Source organism: Melanaphis sacchari, unplaced genomic scaffold (assembly GCF_002803265.2).
Source record: "Melanaphis sacchari strain LSU unplaced genomic scaffold, SCAv2.0 Contig11_pilon_pilon, whole genome shotgun sequence".
Lineage (NCBI taxonomy): Eukaryota > Metazoa > Arthropoda > Insecta > Hemiptera > Aphididae > Melanaphis > Melanaphis sacchari.
Window position 1 is genome coordinate 4,494,852 of NW_020270469.1, and position 24,681 is coordinate 4,519,532.

Sequence of the window (24,681 nt, forward strand, 5' to 3'; positions counted from 1 at the left end):
TATTGGAAACTAATAAGTTATTTACTACCAACAACTAAAAAACAATTTTGTTCTCAATGTCATTGCCTAGATCATTCATTTTTTAATCTTTTATCTATTATCATTTTTTTAAATTTTTTTTTTTTATGGTTTTGAATAATTAAAATTTTAATAATAACTGTGATTTATAAAAAGACCTCTAAGTATTCCGGTTTTAAAGGTTATTGTTTTATATTATCAGACAACATATGATAAAATAATAAATTTTATTTAGTATAATTAGTGAATTAATAAAAATGTAAAACATGATCTTAACATTTATATTTCCTAAATTTACAATTTTACATTATGTTATATTATTATACGTAACTGATGAGTCCATAGCAAATGTTAATAAACGTTTAATAAAACATATTATAATGTGTTTATGTTAGGTAAAATAAGTTGTGAAAATCTATGATAAACACAAAAGACTGTAATAATAATATTCCTATATTTGAACTATTTGGAAATCCTATTTACTATGATTAAGTATCCTTTTTTTATTTTTAGTGGTATTTTAGTTAGGTCAGATTTTGTTTCAAATCACTTTTATTATTTTACCCAAGTTACTTTATTAATTATTATTTATTTATTTTTAACTGTTTTACCATGTTATTATTTTTATAGAATCTATATTATTATTCCTAATATCCTATGTAAAAATATATAGTAAATGGGGTATGCAATTTGTAGCTAATGAGAAGTTAAAAAAAAAAATCAATTTGATAATCTTAAAAGTTATATAATTTATTTATGAGATAATATTTATTAATTTTCTTCCATTTCTCATACCTCTTTGTTTTTAATGAAATAATTTTGAACTGAGGTTTTTCAGGTATATATATTTTTTATGGTTTTAAAATAAATAAAATCATAAAAGTATTTTAATAGTATATAATTTGTTTAATATAGATTACAATTAAGGTATTGGCTATATTTTTATTAAATAATGATAAATAGTAAAATAGTAGTCTCTAAAATATTTGCCCTGTATACTACTAATCATTCCTGTACATACCTACTAACCGACCAGAGTAATTATTATAATGGCATATATTTGTATTTATTTATTTTTACTATTATATTTACTCTTTAGTTTCTGTCTAGTCAATTTCTAGTCAACTTTATGTACTCGCCAAGCTCTAAAAAATAATTGATAATAATAAAAATTGTTTTTGGATAATTCAAACATAGATATTGAATTATTAAAAGTTAATTTTATTGAAAGTAGATAATCTTTTTTAATTTAGCTAAATATTTCTTCCATACATTTTTAAGATACAATTTTTTTTTGTTCATAGTTTTCCATAATATATATGTGTTGTTATTGAAAACGTATTTTAGTCTGTACATTATTGGCTCAAGTTAATGCATCTAAAACCAATTATATTTATGTATTTTTTTTTTTTAATTTTTTTTTTTATTATTATTCTATTCCACTATTTTTATTAATTTTTATTGTATAAATTACAAAATAAATATTACTATTTTTATTGGACAATCAATTAGTTTGAATAACATTTAAAGTAAATCATTCCAAGTTTATTTACCGTTTAATTTGCATCAACTTAGCCAAATAATTGTTATTAATAAAAGGTAAAAATAATGTTTAAGAAATGGTGTAAATACATTCTTTTGCTTGTACAATTTTGTTTTATAACACTGCAATGTGCAATAATATAAAAATTGTAGTATCACAATATTTATGTATGTGTTATTTACCTATATTAATATTACATACATTTTGTCCACATTAAGTATTAGTTTGTTAAACTTTAAAGTGACACAAAAACATTTGAGTAAAATAAAAAACCATTTTATTAAAAGAAAAATATTTTGGTTTTTATTTTCATATTACATTAGATTTCAAAGATTAGAACTCTTGAAAAACAGGAAGAAATGTTACCTACTGGCTAACAGAATACAGTTTTTTATCAACTCCATTAATAATTGTAAAAACCATCAAGTGACATGAATATTTATTTTATATCTCATTTTAATAAAAAAATATTTAATATTTTTTCACAAAGTCTGGTTAACATTGTATACAACTATTTACAAAACTTATGAACTTATTTTTTCCTAACTTTTTCTCCAACATTGACTTTTAAGATCCCAAATTACTTTTAGAAATAATTCTCTTTTTCATGTGCCCATTCACTTTACTTTTTGTGGACATAACACAACAGATTTGATATAATATTCAATATTGTTTGTTTATCTCTAAAATTGCCATTTTGGTTTTTATTAATTAAATATATAAAATCTAAATAATGTCCTGAAAAATCAAATTACGTTTTAAAAATTTAATTTTTAGACTTATTAAGTGTTTATTCAAATTTTTTACTTTTGTTTGGAAAATGTCTTAAGTTAATCAATTATTCTTTGGTATATGTAGAGAGTGACATGTTTGTTTAATTATTCGTTTACTTGTATTCCGATTATTAGAATTTTATAAACCTACCTACCTTATTTTAGGTATTACCTACACAATATACCTAAAAACAATGGCTTTATTTTTTTCAAGAAAATTGTTAAACTTTTGAATTTTTCATGTTATTATTAATCAAATTTTTAATTATAGTTTTTGACTTCTTTAACTATATAATTATAATAGTTTATAATTGGAGAAAACAAAAATAGATTTAAGAAAAACTGGAATTTTTACGCAAATTTGACTTTTGATAAAATTAATTTTGTTTTTTTGGTGTAACTCAAAAACAAATAACCATAGTTATTTGAAATTTTAACCAAATTTTTTTAATACATGGCATAATTTTCAAAATATTTTGACCTTTTTTAGCTATTTATAGTTATTCAACATTTTTATATATTCAATAAAAAGTATTTACTTGGTCAAAATATTTAAAAATTTAATACAATGTTGGTTCTTTGTGAGTTTTCATTACAATTATTAAAAAATATTAAAAATGCATAAATGTGCTCAATTTTTTTTTATAAACATTTTAGTTTATTGTAATTTAAAAATATTATTCATATTATTTGTGGGAACTTAAAACTTAAATGTTCAATGTACATGTTATATATATTATTATATTTTACATACATAATGCCATTTTAAAAATATTTAGATTCATTTTATATTTGTATGCTATATTGTCTATTGTCATTTATCACTATTTTGACCATGAGCATATTCACACCGTTAACAGTACATACTGTGTACTGACTCAATCACTCAAAAGTTAATAATACGATACAATAAAAATAAATATTATTATTACAATTTAATATTAATAATATGATATATGCAATGTTTTCGTCAAAAATAAATTTAAATTAAGTTCCATATTGTTCATAATAGTAAAATAAATTACTATTTAATAACATTTTAAAAACATCATAGAACATACTTATATTATGATGGCTGAGTGGCTAATGTCAGACCGTCTTCGCTCAGAATCATTTTTCGTTTGCAATTAATACCATTATTTTCATTAAATTCAAAGTCAATACATTATAGTGTCATACATTATACATTATAGTGACTTACTGTTTAACATATTTACAACCAAGTAACATTTACTATTATTTACACATTTTTTTTTTATGAAAAAAATTAATATGGTTTTCTGAAAGTTCTCCTTCAATATAAATATATAATTTTTTTTTTAATTAAACTTTTTAATTATAATCTTGATTTTGTATTTTATAGAAAGGTGAGTACCTATTTAATTAATTCGTAATTAATTTTTATCTATAAATTTAATGGTAATTATAATTGAGTTGATTAACTGGAAATATTAAAAGCGAAAATGTGATCCTTACCGGCCTATTTAGACTAACCTTGATTTATTATTTTATTGAATGCTTTGTAATTTTTACAAACTAGGTCTTTTTTTTTTAAATTAGCAATAAAAAAAGTTTTAGTTGATAATTAATTATAAACTGAATATTAGTGATAATAACTAATTTACTAAAAATTATACAGCCCTATATGTAACTGATAACTTACTTTGGGAGTCTAGAATTTATTTTTTTTTTTTAAATACAATCATTTGATAATATTTTCTTTTATTTATTATTACAAGATGTACATTAATTTGTATAAATAAAATATTTAAATTTGTGTTGAACTCTGATTTTATATTCATGTCAACAAGATATAATATAATCAGTGATTATTTTTATGTCTACTTACTTTACCGTAAGGAGAATCTGAGTTTGTAATTAAATAATAATTACCTTCTTTTCTGTAAATCAAAAAATTTTATAGAATTTTCCCTGTTTTACTATGAGTAAGTTACTTACGATTTATCAAAAGGTGCTTTCCCTAATGGCACTGATAGATCTGTATTATTTGAACAAGCTCCTGATGTAAATTCTTCGTAAGAAGGACACGGAACAGCAATAAATCCATCACTTTTAGTAATAGCTTCTGCATAATAATAGTATGCTCTGCGATGACTGCAAACCGCTATGTAAATAAATATAAATAAAAAAAAAAACCATAAATATATTTTTGTAATCATAATAGTATCCTGAGCTTTTCATTTTATGCAATGCATAATATTGATTAATGATTATTAGTTATTACATGCGTAATCAATTTTACAACCAGGTTGAGGCCAGGCACCACCATTAGGATAAAAATCCCTGTGCCCAAGTCGTTCTTTAAATCCAAGAAATCCCCCTGACGTATGTACAACTTCGACTAGTTTTGCTTGACTATAATCAAGGCGTTCTTCGGGGCCTGACGAAGAAAACAACACTTCCGCAGGATCCAACCCTTTAAATAAATTTAATTAATTTGAAAATCAAACATAGGAATTGGCTTAAACATTTTACCAGTAATATGTTTAACTTTTCCAGATTTCAATTCGTTATTGGTGAGACCAACTACATGTGCTCCTAATGAAAATCCGATCAAATGAAAATCATCTACACGTGCATCAGTAGACGACGTTAAATGGTCTATGAAAGAAGCCAAATGTTTTGATACGTGTTTAGTATTTTTTGCAGCAGAATTATACCAAGGAATAGCAGCCAGCTCCGACCAATCAACAGTGAATATATTATAATCGTTGTAGTTCAAAAATGCTATAAATGTATATATAGTAAGATACATATATAAGTGCTTACACAATAATAATTATATAGTATGTAGGTACCTATTTATATATTTTAATAAATAGTATATACAATTGAAAAATCATATGTAAAATTAAGTAGGTAGGTACCTAGTTGAAAAATTCGAATATATTTCAAAATGTTCAACAAACTATGCATTAATTTGTTACGCTGAACAGCCTTAACAACAAATGGATTTATTTTATATTTAAAACTAATTTTAACATTTAAACAAGTTCCTAGATGTTTCTTAAAATTTCTATTCAAAAAGTTAAAAGTCAATTTGGATAATTTTGATATACCTTTTTATAAATTCAGTATAATATTATAGTAGGTAATTAAATTATTTAAATTTATTATTTCATGCACCCCTTTTGGTAAAATATGATCTACAAGTATATTTAAAAATTTTTAAAATCAGAATTTGAATAAATTAATTATTAAATGAAAAATGGGTATGAGCATGCTTGATGAATCACTCTGTACATGAAATTATGCTTACCTATATATTGAATTTATATTTATTATTAATAGACATTCAATACTTAATAAACAATATAAAAAATGTTCTTAATACAATACTTGTTTTTAAAATAATTACATTTAAGGATAAATGTATTTGAATTATAAAATATATTATATTGCTTTTAAAAAAATCGTACAATTAAAGAAATTAAGATACAAGTGCTGATAAAAATTAGGTAATGTCTTAAAATTTAAAAGAAATTATCGTGAATATTGTATTTAATTAACTATATTTTTATTGCACCAATATTAACCAAACATATTACATTTTAGAAAAATCGCTTTTTTACAAATTATACATGGATAAATAATACTTATTTGGATGCATACCATCTCTGAGTAATGGAAACATAAGAGAATCCTCAGCGCTATCGCCAAAACCATGAACTAATATTTTCGATTTTCTTTGAGGACGGAAGTATTTAAATATCGGTAAACATTTTTTGTCCATAGTTTGCATTTCAGCTCTTGTTGGATTGTCCCTATAAATTAATACATACAGTATAATTAATGTACATTGTTTCTGAAGTATTTTATTTTAGTTCTTAGGTTAGGTTTATTTGAACATTTGTATAAACGTTATAAAAAAATTAGAGTAGGATTTATGCATAGCTTTATAGGCTGCAGTAAAGTTACGGCCCCAAAATTCACATGCTTAAAAAAAAAAATTAAATACGAACTTGTAATATTAGTTATTTAGTAATAATTGAACATGAAATCAAATTATTTTCACCCACACAACTGAATGGTCCTATTAAGACCTAAAAAATTCTAAATCTGGCCCTAGATAAATAGTTAAATAGGTAGTTATAGTCTTGGAGAATATAGATAAATATCTAAATCAACGCTTATAATAATCAATAATTAGTAATAATTAGCTTATAATAATTAATAATTAGGTATCACAATTCAATCAATAATAATTAAAATATTGTTTTTACGTTTTATTCTAAGATATTAATTATAAATATATTTATTATCCAATAAAGTATTAGTTATTGAGTGTTAAGTGAAATAATTAACAATTGTAATTCATAATAAAGATGAAATAATATAGTTTTTATTAATTTTATCTTCTAAAACCATATTCATTATTACTTTAATAGTACCTACCTACTAACAATATTTAATAAAGTAAATCATTATAGAGAAACATATTATTACAGGTTGAATTTTTTCACTAGTATTTTGTTATTCTTAGAAGTATATATAATTACTAATTACTGATTACTTGCTTCATTTTTGCAAAAAGTTAGGTTAAAGTTAATGAAAATTTTTTATTTGTATTTTTACCTAATGAATAGTATATCATATATTTTTTTAATTACTTTATCGCCTTTAATATTTTAATTTATAAGATACCTTTTATATTTTATATTCATAATTTTAAAAATTGCTTTTTTATTATTAATATGTATAATATATATACATAATATTAGTATAAAATCTGCATAGATATATACTTGATGATTGTCAACTCCTAACTTTAAACGCTTATCAAAACAAATTTTAGATTACGCTCGTTTTTTTTTTTAATTTTAGTATAAATAATGAACGAGGAACATTCATAAAATTTTCTAGTTATTTACCAAGAATACATTTTTTGTTTTTAGTTATAAAAAAATGTAAATAAAATTGAAAATTTCAAAATATCTAAAAAATAATTTAGTAATATTACATTTTTACTTTTAACTCTCAAAAATATCAATTAGATTTTTTTCCTGCTAGAAAATATTTTGAAGTTGAAGCTTGAAGCATTTTTATTGCTTCCAAATTTGATAACTAACATATAAAAAAAAAAAACTAGATATTGTAAAATCAGTATAGTCATCATTTCCTTAAGAATCTGAAATGATAACGATATATTATTGATCCGTTACAAATTAAAAATATATACACAATTTAATTAAGTACCTTGTGTATAAATAAAATTTTATATTTTCGACTAATGGTTCTGCTGCACTATCTTTTTCTAATCCCGATATTATAGCCAATTGTGGATCACCTCGTCCGTTTGGTAATAACATCCACTTAATATCTTCATCGACTCGTTCTTCCTTCATTTCTTCCGTTACTTCATATTTTTTAAAACTTTTCTGTATAAAAATATATATTTTACTATTATTAAAATGTTTTTAGTTTATTTACTTAAATACCAGTTCACTGTGAGGAAGAAATATCAATAGAATTAGGTAAAACATTGTACATCAATTTTAATAATACTCCAACTGAAGTAATTGTCTTGAATTGTAAAACCAGAAAACCACAATTGTTTTTACCAGTTACACATTACACATATAGTAAGCACTTTTTATTGTATGTAAATGCTTCATATATTTTATAGATATGGTGACCCCTTTTATCTTATTCGTTTGTATACGTTCTATGAATATAACATATGTATATTTTAATTTTGCTTATAAAAGTTTCTAGTTTGTGATTTATTTTAGGTATCTTAGATAGTATTACCTATATTATAAAAAGTATCTAGGTAGGTAGGTACTATAAACGTGTTTTGAATGTAATGATATTTTGTTTGTGACCCATTTAAAAATAATAATTAACATAGTAATACAACTGATATCATGAAAAATCTTTACGTACTTATATATATTATTGTAATCTGAATGTCAGATTGTATAAATTTGGTAAACCATTGTCGTCATATGTATTGGCGGAGGGATAAAGGTAGTTTTCTTTCTTAATATTTAAGAATTTTAGAAAAATTATTTAATTTTTTGAATCGTTGAGATGACCCGATCATCTGAGGAAAGAGATGGTCTATAGGTATAAATATATTAAATATGATTTATTAATTTTGTTACTTTTCTTAGAGTATAATTTTATAATTTTTAATGTTATTGGCTGTTATCACTAGTTGTTTATATAATAGTTTCACATTAATGCTTACTGACAGAATACTATTTCAATTTTATTGATACTTATTTTATTAATATACAGAAGCATGTTTCACAGCAAATTTTGTTGGTTTGGCGCAAGGAAAATCGATGCTAAAAAAGAATATTGTTAGGAAATTTAAATAGTGAATTTAACGTTAGTTTTAAAATTTTGTTTTCCATTCTTAATGAAATAAAACGTTTGTATTTTTGCTAATTTGCAAACTTAGAAAATGCATTAATTTTATTTTCACATTGATCTCCTTGATGAATAATAAATAATATTATTATCCTTGATTTTTAACATTGGATAAAAATAAAAATAATATTAAGCACACATTTTTTAATATCTTAACTTTTTTTTATCAAAACTTTTTACAATGATTCAGTTGTGCACAATTTTAGTAACTATTATATATTTATAAACTTAATTTATATATTAAATGACCAATGTATGTATCTATCTACCGATTATAATTTAGTCATATTGCATCAGACATTGGCTGTTTTCACACAAGTAATATAATTAAATATTATTGGAATTGGTCAAATAATATCAAATTCATTCAAATGTAACATTGGTCGACCTTCTTACACTAAGTCATTTAAATACGTAGATACCTTTTCATTATATTCGAAAGAGATTATGAAATTTGATAAAATTATATACATAAAAAAGTATATTTATTAGCACTAGTATATATACGTATGACTTCTTTGTTTTTGAAAAATAACTATAGTCTAATTCCAAGACCAATTTTTCCTATTTCAGTGAAACCAATCATCTCAAAAGATTCTTAATAACCATGACACTTATACGTCTAAACGGTCACTTTCGGGTAGTGAATGTATTTTTGAGAACAAATTACAAATTAAATCCTTTGAATAGCAAACTTTTAAATTACAGATACAATTAAATCGACCAAATTTAAGAACCCAGTATTTAGAGGTTTTACTTTTTAGACCATCTTAAGGGTTATATTCAATTTATTTATTTATGTAGGTATATAGGTACCTAGTAAGTAATAAATATACTATCAATAGTTTATTAATATAATAATAAATTATAATTTATTGTTATAGCCTATAGGTGTAAATAGTTTTAACTAGTTATTACTGTACCTAGGTAACGATTTAAATTCGTTAATATTTTGGTAGGTATCTAGGTACTTAAAAACTACCAACCTAAATAGGTAAACATTTAAACATTTTACATTATAATAAACAGTATAAACAGTTATAATTTGCAGCTTTTATTAAATATAACTTGGGTGAAAGACCTTTAAAATCATTTTGCTCATAAATATAGAGCCTGTAGACTCGGTAGAGGTATCAACTAGTCTAAATTACGATTTATAACTATTAACACATATTAAGACATATAAAAAAATCAATGAGACAATAAATCAGTGGCGTAAACGTAAACAGAAATACTTATCTAAAGGAGAGGGTAGGATAATTTTATATTAAAAAAATAAGTATACAAAACATAATATACTTTTGTGTTATAAATAAAATATATTGTATATAATAATAATATATTTTTATTCGTGATTGTATTTTTAATTATAAAATTGATTTATAATTTTCTTATCAATATACTGTTTATCATACTATGTTATCTCCTCGTGTAAGGTAAATATAAAATAATACTAAATATGATAGTGTATGATGTACTTGCCCTACGGCCTACATACAACATAGTCACAGTCATTTAGTTCATATTACACACTACATTTATTGAATTATTGCAATGACACTGAAATGTTTTGTGGTTAAATTCATGTAGAATTTATGTGATAGAGCTGGCTTAGTGTTTGAAATTGATTTGCCATAAAATATAAATTTTATTATTTTTCACACACGTAATAATGGTAAAATTTTTTGAAAATAAAAGTTTATTCCCATTCAGATGGGATCAAGTGGTTCATGGTTTTTGGCATCGTTATCCTAATCCAGAGAGGTAACGTTTCAATTAGTTATAAAAAGTAATATATTAAATAATAAATATATGTTTTTAGTAAGCATGTATTATCTGAAGACGTGTTACACAGAGAAGTGAAAGAAAAAAAATTACATTCTATTAGATTATTCACAAAAACTAATAAGTTACCAAAATGGGGTGAACGTTTTATCAATACAAATGTTGTAAAAATTGTTGAAGAATCAATTTTAGATCCTTCAAAAAAGACATTGGTTACTTATACAAGAAATGTCGGATATGCAAGTGTTATGGTAGGTATTTGATTTTTAATATTTATTAAAGACCTTGAACATTATATTAAATTACCAATAGCTTAAACAAAAACAGTTTGTATATAATATTATATTTTCTGTTCACAAATTTATTTATTCAAGATTTTATGTAGTTTTTCTTGAAAAACGTTCTAACATTAATATTAATAATTTTTCTTTTACAAACTTTAGTTAAAATCTTAAAATATTAATAAATGTTTAAGTTAATTATAAATAAACTGATTCATGTTTTGTTCATTCCATCATTTGATTTTACAAAATATTGTCTATGTATTTAAATATATAAGTACATATTATAATATAATATGTTAATATTGTTTATCATATTTAATTTTTAGGGTGTGACAGAAAAAGTTGTTTATAAAGTCAATGAAGAAAATCCAAGTACTACAGTTGCAGAGAGATCAGTGTGGATTGAATCAAATGTGTATGGAATGTCTAAAGCTATTCAAGCATTTGGGATGCAACGATTTAAAGTTAACAGTACTAAAGCAGTTAAAGGGTTTAATTATGTACTCAATAGTATGTATGGTAGTAATACTTCAAGTTCATCTGGTGTATTATTACATCAGAAAGAAAAATTAAAGGATGCTCTTAAACAAACAAATTACAAAACTGGAACTCTATATGTTCAGTAAGCATAAAATTTTAACTTTTAAAATACTATCAGTTACTCATATATTTGAGTTAAAAATTAAGATAAATATTTTTTTAACTAGTTTGTTTCATGTAAATATTTTTTCTTATTTTTCAAATTGTATTACAGTTAAACCAATTCTTATTGAGATTTCACCAAAATTATTATGATCAATAAAATGTGGTAAGTACGTTTTTGTATAATTAACGTTTTTATGTTTAGTTAATTTTTAATAGTGTTAAATTTATATGATTATAATAATTTAGTGAAACATATAAATCTAATTGAAAAATGTATATAATAACAGAATGTATATTAATATGAATTAATATTTTTTTAAATTACAACTAATTAACTACAATTATTGTTTAAGGAAATTATTATTTTTCATTTAAATATCTAATTTCATTAATATTTGAACTTCAAATGCTTTTATAAAAATTTTGCCTGCTCATTAATTTAAAATTATTTTAAGAAAAATTGAATAAAAAGCCAATATTACATTTTCAAGTCTTGGATATTAAAATTAAAAATTGAATTAATTTTTAACAATGAAATAATTTTCAGATTTTTATGATTTTGGTGTAATATGTTATAAAAAAACTTATGTGAAATTTTTAGTTACATTATTAAGCTTTTTAACAGAGAAAAATCCTCCTTCACTTCCCCATAGTCTAAAATCCTGACTATGCCAATACATCAAAATACTTAATTACATAATATAGATATAAATAAAAAGTTTATAATATAACATTTATTTTATTATTATTATTATTATTCAATTTTTGTTATACTATATTGTATATAGAACATGGCAGTTGCTCCTTGTAATGTTCAAATAGTTTTCTTAAGTTTTTGTTTATAGATTTTGACAACTTATATTTTTGAACCCAAAGGGTTATATTTTCTAAATTTTTGATTTTTACAATATTTAATAAATTGATGATGTTAAAACAATATTTTAGTTATAAGTGTTTATAAATTTTATTTAAGGTTGGAGTGTTAAATTACTCTAATATTAGGGGAATGGCAATAGGCAAGGTCGTTTAGATAAATATATTATTATAGGTGCGTGCAAAAATAAATGTTCTGTATTTTACACACTAATATGCATTTGTATATGTTACGTGTTTTGATATCTCTAATGCCTATTAAAATTATAAGTGCTTCTATTTTTGACTTTGAAGGTATTTTTTGTCAAAGAATCAGATCTAAAAGGTAATTTATAGGTCAAAAGTAAAACTTCCTTTTACTTTTTAAAATAATTCAGAAAACAAAAAAGCCATAAATTTATTTGTACATTGTATTATATCAACAAAAAAAAAATTTCCTGAGACTGGAAGAACTTCCAAGCCTCGTTAAATATCTATTTTTTGATTTTGAATTTAGATTTGGATAACTGTATTATATAATTTAAAATTCTAAAAGACAACTTTCTGCAACTGGCTTTTAACTTAGATTTTTTACTGTATTTAAAATGATAATTTATGAAAACAGCTTAAAATTGTTCTTTTTAAAGACATATTTTACAATTTGAGATTAAAATACTTATAAAACATTTTTTAATTACATTTTGTTTTTTGTTTTTTTAGTTAAAATTAAGATTAATAATTATTACTTTGAATATTTTTCAAACTGTACTCTTCAAAAATCATCTAGAAATTGCCAATTACATGCTAATCATTTCAAGAAAAATTTAACAAATGTTTGATAATTAGATTTTTAACAAAAAAAACTTGGAAATATTTTTAAAATCAAATTAAAAATTTATGATTTGTTCAATACTTATTAGAATAATTTCTTATAAGGTGTTTGGACTTATATAATTATTGATAATTTATAATTAAAATTGATACTGTACATTTCATAAGTTTTACCAACTGTTTTTTACTTAATTTAAAATAAATGGGAACCGCTAATATCAAAATGTTTTATTTTTATTTTATAATGCAAAACTAGATTATATAATTACAATTCCATGTATTATAAATATTATAATAAAATAATATTTTATGTTTTCTTTTTTAGATAACATAATTATGTATTCTTATCAGTTCAACAATTTTTGACCAGATTAAAACACTCTTCAAATTTATGTGGTTACTATCAACTTTATAGTATTTTATTAAAATACAGTATGATTATTTCAAATAAATAATCTTTTTTTAGTCTTGAATATTATTAAAATGTTCATTTAATTTATATGTACATTATTAAATTTGTTATCCAATAATTTGTATAAGTGATTTAATTTTAATTACATTATAATTCTATAATAAATTACTGATGTGATTATTTAGACGAATAAAATGTCTTCTATGTTTAATCTTTTAGTATTGTACACATTATTTTGTAATAGTTCTTTATTGTTTTATTATAAAGTTTAAATGTGATATATCTATTGTACATAATGTTTGATGGTGGAAAATTTTTCTAGTTTTTTAATATAATTTATTTATTTAAAGATATTTAACTTTTAGATACCTAAGAAGACTCCCCTCCTATATGTTTTGTCTTCATATTACAAATGGACGACATAGCAGATTTGTGTTAAAATGTTCTAATTTTATGTAATAACTCCTAGTAATACAGATAATTAACCAATTATCAAACTTTAATGTTTGAAAATTATTTGTGCTTTCGCTTGATTTTTTACAATATTTTAATTTTTTAGTAAGGTATAATTGTAAAATATTACGATTTAAAAATTCTCATAACTTGTTTAAAATATAAAAACCTATTAAAAAACACAGATTATATTCTTACCTCTAAGTTTGATAATAGATCAGTTTAATGTATTATGTATTGTATGTTTGTAAGATGGAGACAAACACGTGGTTGTGGTTTCTTCTTAATACAAATATTAAGAATAGATATGATTCTGTTTTTATTGAGATACATTTAATATAACTGTTGAGAAATACTCAAAATTCAGTATGAGAGATTTTTAATAGTGTAATGTAGATTATTGTGTATTTTAGTAAAATATTTAAAATATCTGAATTTTTTTGTAGAGAAATGTGACCTACAAATGGACACTAAATTGGAAAGATAAGAAATTTAAAATAATTACTCAAAATAAAATTATATGTAAAAAAGTTATGTATGGTTGTGAGCTTGATTACTCCAAGCATTATGTTTTATATTATAATCAATACTAATTATAAAGTTATCAAAACATTTCAAAGTTATAACTTAAAATAATTAAACCTATAACTATTTTTACTTTTTTATGCAATTCTAAATGAAATCTATTTACTATTGGTTCTTATTAGGTAATATTTATCTAAATGAATCAATTTTATTTCATAAATCTATCAATTTATTAACTAAAAAACTTTATCTTTTAATTCTGCTCATCTATAGCAAAATACCTATAAAAAAAAGAGCACACTATATTAATAAATTATCACAAATTGTTGCATTGATTTATTTAATACATTGATCATTTATATGAATGATCATATTGATCAGTCAGAAAACATAAAATCTATACTTAATCCTAGAACAGCTGGTAAGGTATTTTTATTTTTATCTTTTATCGACACTTATAATTTTGCATAACATAACTTGGGTTTATATAGCCTACAGGTTCAATAAAACATCTATATTTATATTACAATGTGACTGATATAAATATATACCCACTTTTACTTATGTAGTAATAAACTTTCGTAATTAGTTCATATAATTTTACCATATATACACTTAAACGAAATGTTTGTTTTATTTTTTAGTTAATATTTCGTACTTTTAAAATTTAATATAGATTATTCAAATTATAAATTGTGTACAAGATATTTGGGTATCGCATTTAAATTATTTTTAATTAAATAAATAATTTGTTAATATTTTGTCGGTGTGCGTCAGCTCAAATCGTTTAAATATACTGTCACAGACCTCAGTTGACATCATTCCAATTTCCTATTTTTTAACAGCAAACTTCTATTTATAAACTGCATTCTAAATACTATAATTATTATTTGATTTTTGTATCGGCATTGCTAAAACTTTTAATATTATAAAGTTCAACACGGTTGTAATCAGACAAAAATATTTGGTAATGTTAAGTAAAAATAAAAATAATAAAGTGATCATATTATTAATTCTATATCGAAAATAGGTAAGTATCTAGATTTTTTTGGATTATAACTATAACAAAGTAACCTAAATATTCTATATGTTATTTTTTTATACTAAAAATGTGTTTTGGTAAAATAGTTATTCGATTTCTTTCTACGAAATGTAAATTTAATTGGAGAGTAAGAAACACTACATGCGAATGGTTCTTATTTATAATAGGTACATGATAGTGCAGACTTGCTTGCGTGTAGGTACATGTAATGTATGTAAAAAAAATTGTATTGCTCTGTCATGATAGAAGATGACCTACTCTTTGTTGCATAATTAATCTGAGTGAATGACCCAAAAATTACTCGAATTAAGAACGGAAAATTTAAATAAAACCTGTTTTCGATAAAATCAATTTTGTTGTTTTGGTGTAGCTAGAAAACGAATTAAGAACTGTAGATGTTTGAAATTTTCAAAAAATGTTTATTCATTATTGATTATTAAGTTCTATACATGGTATAATTTTAAAAATATTTGGGGCTATTTTTAGCTATTTATACGCAATTGAAATTTTTAATTAATACAGTTTTTTTTTTCTAATTGTCAACAAAAATATTTTTGTTTTGTTACATTGAAAATGTAATACAAGGTTCTCCATAAGTTATTATTAATAAAAATTAAAAAAAAATTGAATGTACAAATAAACATTATATATATTATAAAACTACAAACATTTTTTTTACTAATTATTGGGAACATAGTATTAATATCTTACCTTAGTAATTAGTCATGAAAATTGAAGATTTCTTACATTTTTTTTTTTTTTAATAAATGTAACATAACTTATAAATAATCTTATATTAAATTTATAAATTTTAGACTTAAGCATAAAAATGTTTATGAATTTCTAACAACAAAATAATTTGTAATTTTTGAGATCTTGACCAATTTTATCAAAATTCTAATTTTCAAAGCTTATAAAAAATACTGTAATTTATCAAGAATTTACATTTGACCATAAATATTATTTTATAATATAAATCTTATTAATAATAAATAAAATACAATTATAAATTATATACCTACATTAATTAATTTTTAATTATAATTAACTGTTACTATATTTTTATTTTTACATTTACAAAAAAACACTACTTTTTAGTGAAATTTCATTCTCTATCAAAAACACTAATATACTCGTACAGTCGTACAAATAAATATTTTTATATAAATAATTGATGGTTATATTATACCATTTTATAGTATCATGTACATATTTTTAGATATTTAATTATTTTAATTCAGTAATTGAATAATGTGTTATAGTAAAATGTAACTTTCAACCATTGCAAATATATGTAAAAAAAAAAGCAGAAAAATTAATAAAATGCACCAAAATTACTAAAAATAACTATAATAATGTACATTGTCTCAAAAATTACATTGATAATGCCCAATGTTAACTTTAAACCTATCTTTTATACCTAAAAAATATGATCTTATAATATAATTTGTTATTAAATTGTTTTAAAGTTTTGTGATTAAAAATATAGACTATTATCGCCGTCAATTACTCAATCGACAATTACTACTACTAATGAGTACTAACTACTAACTAATAACTATCATCTATTGTCTAACAGGTGCATTCATTATTATATAACACAATATTATTCTTTCTTTAATAAGCATTTAAATTTCGATTGAAAGTTAATTAGATAAAGTTGAGTTTAATTTATGGAAATTTAAATAGATTTGATAAAATACCAATGGTTCAAACAATGCATTAGATTCTTTCGTAATATGTGATGAAGACATTTTATATAGCAATTTTATTATTAGTGTTGGGTCATATGATACGATATCACCATAGATATACATGGTAGAAAAATTTGCGGTGACACTAGATAAGTCACGTTAGACCTCACAATGCGTTTTCACTGGATGCGACAGAATAAATACATGTATCATATAATTAATGATGATTAATAAAAATTAAAAAAAATTGTGATGACCGCAGGCATAATAAATCTGTTTCACATAGACATGAATTGAGTGATAACGAAAAAAACACAAAATACTTTTAAAATAATTTGTATTAACATGTATTTTTTTTGAGATTGTATCAGAAATTTATCAACTGTAATAAACTTAAATAACCAATAATATTTTAGAAATTTTTCATTGAAATCTAATTAATTATAAAATCCATATCCAAATCCATGGGCGTAGCTAGAATTTTAATCAGGAGGTAGGCAGTTGACAACCTTTTTTTTTTGCTTTTTCGATTTTATAGTAAAACTTACACGTTTGGTATAAGAAATAGAATTTAGTTTGAAGCGCAAGGAGGGCACTTGCCTACGTCCGACCCTCACTATACCCATGTCTAAATCCATTGTTATTTTGCGGTAAATTATAAATATATAGAGTTGATTTCAATAAATAATAAATAATAAAATCTACTGTTTTTTTAAAATAATATTTTCACAATTTTTAATTTTTACTCCTTTATTTAAAAAAATAAACTAATTACTATCCTAAATCTTTAGTAACTTTTTATTTCAAAAGCATAATTAAAATTTAAAAATGTAAGTGAAATTATCTATCATTATCGGATAACAGTGGATAAGATTGAAGATTGAAATCCTAAGCCATGTATCTATATCATATGAGTGAGATAAAAAAATAACTTGGAATAAACATGGTAGAAACTATTGGTTATCATGTATTTTTTTTTTATTTATAATAAAAGATATTACCTATCTATTTAATTTAGAGAATAATAAGAGCTCACCCGATTTTGAAAACGTGTCACCGTGTATTACTAGTACGTATTATCATAGATTCTAATTATTTAATCTATAGTATTATATACTACCTAGTACCTAGGTACCAACTATAAATTAATGATAATATTTTATTTCTGATGAATGACTAAAGTTTAATGAAATATTAAGTTATCGGTGAGAAATGTAAATTTCAAGTTTAATAATATGTACCTAAATTTTTTTTAAGCTGAATCAAACAATATTAGGCCGCTTTCTAAGCGGCTAATACCTATTGGAAAATAGAAACCTTGGCAGACATAATATGTATTCAATAAAATATTATCTAAAAAAATATAGTTACATATATCATATTATATGGTTATAATAGTGAATCGATGGCGTCGACAAATGTACGTATTTAAGGTGGTGCATTTGAATTTGAACCTCTAAAATTTTTTATATGGGTGACTGGGTGGGTTGTGTTTTATTCTACTAATTATTATGTACCCATATAGTTTAAAATATAAAAAAGATATTTAATGTTTTGCCATATTTTGATATTTAGTATATAAAATAATATTTAAGTTACCGTCATATTGTTTTACATCGATATAAATTTTAATCATCATTTTTAAATTTTATTATATGTTATAACTAATAATAAATATTAGTGATCTTTAGTGTATTCGTATTTATTTTTACTTGTACAGAGTAAGGTAGTAGTCTGCCAACTCCAGTTTCGAGAAAGGTCTACGACCTTATTTTAATTTACCAAATATTATACAGATCACTGGTATATATAATTATATAAGTCAATATACGGTTATAGTTGATGTTTGCCATTAATTGCCTACTTAAATATATTATATTATTTCACAATATTTTATTTCCGTTTATGGGTTACTTTCTTCACTTAAAGTTATTGGAAAAGTAATTTCAAGTACTAATGTATAATATAGTATGTTAATTTAACTAATAACTCAAATTATTTAGGTTAGATGACCTTGATTGACATGGGAATTTTTAAGGAAGATAGAAAATACTAAAATATACATTCTGGGTCAATTTTCCCTTTTAGCGAACTTATGATAAATAAAACTTAAAGATATATATTTTTTTAAATTTCAACACGAGTTATTTTTACAAAATTCAAATAATTACATTTTTTAAGCAGTTTTAAAGGTCATTTTAAAAATGATAATAATAATAATACATACCTATGTGCTGCTATTTGAACAGAACATACAGATTTTATCTTACATGCTTACACCAAAAGGGTTAAAATTTTGAATATTGGCCATATGTGTTTATAGTATTCTCTATCTTCCTCGAAAATTCTCATTTCAATCTAAGTTCATCCGACTATAATTTTTTGTGTTACTTTGTTTTAAATTAAATATATATAATTTATTGGGTATATCGTACATCTTCTATATAGTTATCTCTAACATTTCATATTACTATACATACTATTCTACACAAGTAGTGTAGATAGTGTGAATATTTTTAAATCCGTGAATTGACGGGAGAGAAATTTAGCTGGTATCAAATAGATGGAAAAATTACATTTGATTTTCAATATAGCGCCAGAGTTGCTGTTTACATTAGATTTAATTATAAACGTACAAGCGTAAAAAATATTTATTTTGCTGTTTATAAATACATAATTATTGCCTTTTATAATCACCCATACAGGCCTAACAAATTATTATATAATTTTTAAATCGTTTAATGTTTAGTAAATAGAATAATATATACCTGCTTGACTGCTTATATTTATATATTTAGGTAGTATTTATATTTGCGCACATTTGTTGTGTAAACAACACAAGAAAGTATTAAAATTACGGTTATTATTCTTTAACTACGATTTAAAAATTGCTGTCTCAAGTGGAGGATGAATATCAAAACATTTTGTTTTTGTTCTCAAAATACATTTAACACGTATAATGCAATATATACATATTATATATATGCTATAGTTATCACTTACCAATTCCGGAGAAATTGTATTTTAATTTTGATCAGTATCCATAGCTGTATGTTAGGTACTGATGACGTAGTTGTTTTTCGCCAACCACTTACGTAAAAGCTGTTTTTGTAATGCCGTTGTATTGATAATTTTTATGTCTGATACAAAAATCATTTTATTATAATTATAATATATACATAATACATTTTTATTTTCACTGGTAATGATATACACGTAATACATAAATACGCAATTCAAAACAGTGGCACCCAAACTATATTTTTGTGTGGCAAAAATATTTGAAATTTACATCTTCTATCTACAAAGATTCTATAAAATAAACTGTTTACCTATTTGTGTTGTAGAATAACCCAACTCAGACACCGGCGTTTAATCGTATTCACGGTATCGTAGTTGATTTTAGACGATTGTGGTTGTACATAAAGAATGTATAATAAATAATTATAAAACGTTATTTTCGTAAATTCTAAATATTATAATACATAGGTTAGATTAGAATGATTAGATAATATATAAATGTATACATTCGGCGCGCCGAATGGACATTGTCTTAATCCAGTCTACAATGAAGCACACATGTCTATTATCAGTTGTGATAGATTAATGCATGTTGATATGTAGGTTTAGCCACTGGCCAGACAGGTAAATAATAAATTGGTAGGTATCTATTGTAATTATCATTGAGCAATTATTCAACTTTCTAACATAAATTGCAATGTATTTTTTGTAGATGTATAATAATTGTAATCTATAAAATGGGTAGTTATGCAGTACCTAGTAGCCAGTAAGTACTACTCAGTACTCACGTTCATCTATTTTAATAGATTTACCTATATGGGTATATCTATTCATAACTACAAAGAGAAATATGTCTCTATATAGTTTTTAATTTTGATATACTATGCAGTATGCAGTATTCTAGTATATATTTACTACTTACAGTTTAGGTACCTACTTAAAATAAAATTAATAACAATAAATACTAATTAATAATATATTAATATATAGGTATTGAAATATTTTTTAGTATACCTAACTATTATGTCTTACATTTATGATAATTTAAGTATTAAATGTATCACATATTGTAAATTATATATGTAGGTGGGGTACAGGTGTATTGTTAACTTACGTCCAAACTAATGTTTACCAGTAGAGAGCAATATGATATTAATGGAGATATGTTACCTAGCTATCTTGATTACTAATTAATAATTATCAATATTTACTTGACAAGTTATTGCTATACTGCTTTTTTTCTATTTAGGACTTCTGTAATTTAAATTTTAATAAGAAATCTTGTAAGAAATTCTTTTAAAATATATTTAATAGGGTATTTAAAAATTAAATATATACGGTTGTAAGTAAATTTTATTTGTATTTTAAAATACTATCATATCTTTTACAATAAAATGTAAATATTTAAATAGGTAATTAGTAGGTTTATTTGAACACTGAACAATGGAATGAGACCAAGTGACCAACACAAAACAATAAACATAATATACGTACCGATTAGGTTTTACTGTTTTAGACTTAATAAGTAATCAAGTTAATGTTTATTTACTATAATAAAATATATTAACATTGAACTGAGAATTTTTAATTTGTTTTTTTCTCAATCAAAGATTTATATTCACTATAATTTATTCGTATGTTTATTATTAACATTTAACTCTATCAATTTTAACAATATATTTGTTGTATCTACCTACTCACATAAAGTTTTTTTTAAATTAGGACAATTAGGTTACTTTTTAAATTTGTTTTATTATATTATTATTTACTATACATATAAATATACATGATAATGCAATATATATATATATATTATATTGTTATGAAAGTACATCACATTTCAAACCAATCACCTTGAATTATATTGAAAAAATTAATTGAAAATTGTACAAGCAAAATGTCAATAATACAATGAGTGGCAAATGAAACAAGGGGTCCAATTAACTCCGAACAAAAGTAAAATATGTATAATTTATCAAGCACACCACGAGGATGTAATTTTTTATAATATTAATGAATAATTCATAGTAAAAAATGTGGCGTGACTATTAAAATAAATCACATGCAAAACGTATACAATTTTTTTAAATAAATCATTATCTCCGACCTAACCATTACAGAGTTCAAAATTGCAGTTACCACATGCTTGTTAAAGATAAGTAAAACATTTATATAATGTCATTGTATTCTTACAATTATTATAATATAAAGTACACTGAACAGGAATGTGCTGATGGGATAATTGAAGGTGTCCAATACTCCCTTGAATTTTTGGTTTAAGTAGGTATTGATTTGTCTTTAACTCAGAAATAATTGTAAAATTTATTATTAGAATTAAAATACCTTCATGTTTTTAATATTTTTCGCTGTATGATTTTTAATATTTCATAGAAATTAAGATGGTTGATAACAATAAAATGTTTAAATGTGTATGTGATAAGAACACTAAGCATAATGCAAGTATATTTACCGTTCCCCATTATGATTTATGTCAATATATTATTAAAATTATATACAGCACACAATATATTCCCTTTATACACGATTAATGAAAAAAAAGATTTGGAATGCCAATAATAATGACTGATTGACTTAAGATTTAATGTTCAAAGTTAGTATAGTGAAATTTTTATAAGAACTTATAATAATAGTAAGAGATAATATGGACTATTTAGACATTTAGTATTATTTACATTTTAACTAGGTTTAAAATAAAAATATATGATAATATTGAATTTAAGATTTTCTAGAGCTAGAAATCGTCTTTTTTTAATGCATAATGGTATGGACATTTTCATTCGGTCATAAGAATGTATATGAATACTGCTATAAGTAGGCAAGTAGCTATTTCCCATAGCAACATTATAAAAAGAAAATAATAATAATAATAATAAAATATTTCAGTATTTTAAGTTATTATTATAATTATTAATTAACAAGTGCTTAGAGGTAAATGTGAGAATATATTATTATTTTTTTTTTTGTTGTTAAAACAGGGTCTGTAAATGTAATTAAAAAATCATATTCCTCTGTTCCAAATAGTTTAACACACCACTGATATAGTAGTAATACATACACAATTTTTAATATTTATATACATATTATATGACAATATTAAATTGTATATTATGATAAATGATAATATTGTAATAATTTGAAATAAAGTGGTTAAAATGAAATTATCCAGTATTTTCACAGTATAATATATTTGATTATACAGACACTTGTGCGTTATTTGTAATATAAACGACGTAATGTATGTCCATAAAACAAAACATAGAACATTAAAACATGCTGCATTTGAATAACATTAACGTAACAGGCAAATTGCTATATCAGTGTATAGTAGTTAGTGTTTTATCATACATATATTTATTTTGTTTTTATAAAGTATAGGTAGCATATTAAGTTAAATGAATTGTATTACACCACATGTCATGATACTTCGTTGGGCGCCGGGCCTAAAGTGTATATAGTTATTTAATGAATTCATAATAAGTAGGTAATTACCATACACAATACATCATATACTTTTAAAAGGTTATTTTTTACTTGATTGCTTACGTATATGTACGTCATTATAATAATTTATAATGAAGTATGTACAACCCGTTTAACTCATCTCGACATTTAGCAACCGTTATATTTATAAAAAAATAAATGTGATCAGGAAATTATATTATTAAAATGAAAAATATAATTTTCGAACTACTGTTTTAAATAGTTGCCGAGTGCCAAGATGAACTGGACGGATTATTATATAAATGTTTTATGTTTAAGTAAATAGTATTGAATGTAAATTTATTTTTCTTAAAATTTAAAACAATGTTTCTGATAATTTGAGTTCATATAGATATTTTTTTAATGATCTTTACTTTTACTACCTAGAAGTTATTGTAAATTATAACCATACTATAAGTTTATTAATATTGTAAAATTGTAAGTAAAATCAATTAGTATTCAACTGCAAAATGCAATTTATTATTATACATACGTGTCGTGTGACACGTAATAATATTATATAGAATAATTTTAATATGGACATTATAATGTGCTAAAAATAATATTAATATACATACTAAAAAAATAATATAGGTACTTGTACTATACTATATGTACGTCACATGTAATAAAAGATTATATTATTTTTCTTTTAAGCTAAGTGGGGGACATATTATTGTGTTACTATGACGCAGTCATTGTGTCATATATAGAATGTGTGGTTAAAAAACTGATTAATAGGCAGCATACCAAACCATAAATAATAATTTTTTTTAAATTCATATTAGGTATATCTATGATGTGTTGTACAGTTAAATGTACATGAATACCATAGACCTATAGATCTATGATGAATACCATAATATTTTACATAGGTCCTCTCATATCTGTACCATAAATGTA

The 24,681-nt window shown here is 22.7% G+C and overlaps 2 protein-coding genes across 3 annotated transcripts; one reads left to right on the plus strand and one right to left on the minus strand.

Moving 5' to 3' along the window:
• Window positions 1-4,090: 4,090 nt before the first annotated feature.
• LOC112604343 (lipase member H-like) lies at window positions 4,091-20,683 on the minus strand. Of its 2 annotated transcripts, XM_025353324.1 has the most exons (8): window positions 20,589-20,683; window positions 20,260-20,396; window positions 7,552-7,733; window positions 5,968-6,119; window positions 4,831-5,082; window positions 4,580-4,771; window positions 4,294-4,459; window positions 4,091-4,235 (listed from the first exon to the last, which is right to left on the minus strand). In XM_025353324.1, exons 3-8 carry the CDS (start codon window positions 7,698-7,700, stop codon window positions 4,157-4,159), a joined length of 990 nt encoding a protein of 329 aa, XP_025209109.1. In that variant the 5' UTR covers window positions 7,701-7,733; window positions 20,260-20,396; window positions 20,589-20,683; the 3' UTR covers window positions 4,091-4,156. The 2 variants fall into 2 exon arrangements, with proteins under 2 accessions (XP_025209109.1, XP_025209108.1); XM_025353323.1 differs by lacking the exons at window positions 20,260-20,396; window positions 20,589-20,683 and adding an exon at window positions 7,794-7,907.
• On the plus strand, window positions 10,207-13,562 carry LOC112604344 (PRELI domain-containing protein 1, mitochondrial). The gene is made up of 5 exons (XM_025353325.1): window positions 10,207-10,497; window positions 10,556-10,769; window positions 11,129-11,424; window positions 11,557-11,610; window positions 13,456-13,562. The coding sequence occupies exons 1-4, from the start codon at window positions 10,406-10,408 to the stop codon at window positions 11,558-11,560; spliced, it is 606 nt and encodes a 201-aa protein (XP_025209110.1). The 5' UTR covers window positions 10,207-10,405; the 3' UTR covers window positions 11,561-11,610; window positions 13,456-13,562.
• Window positions 20,684-24,681: the final 3,998 nt, after the last annotated feature.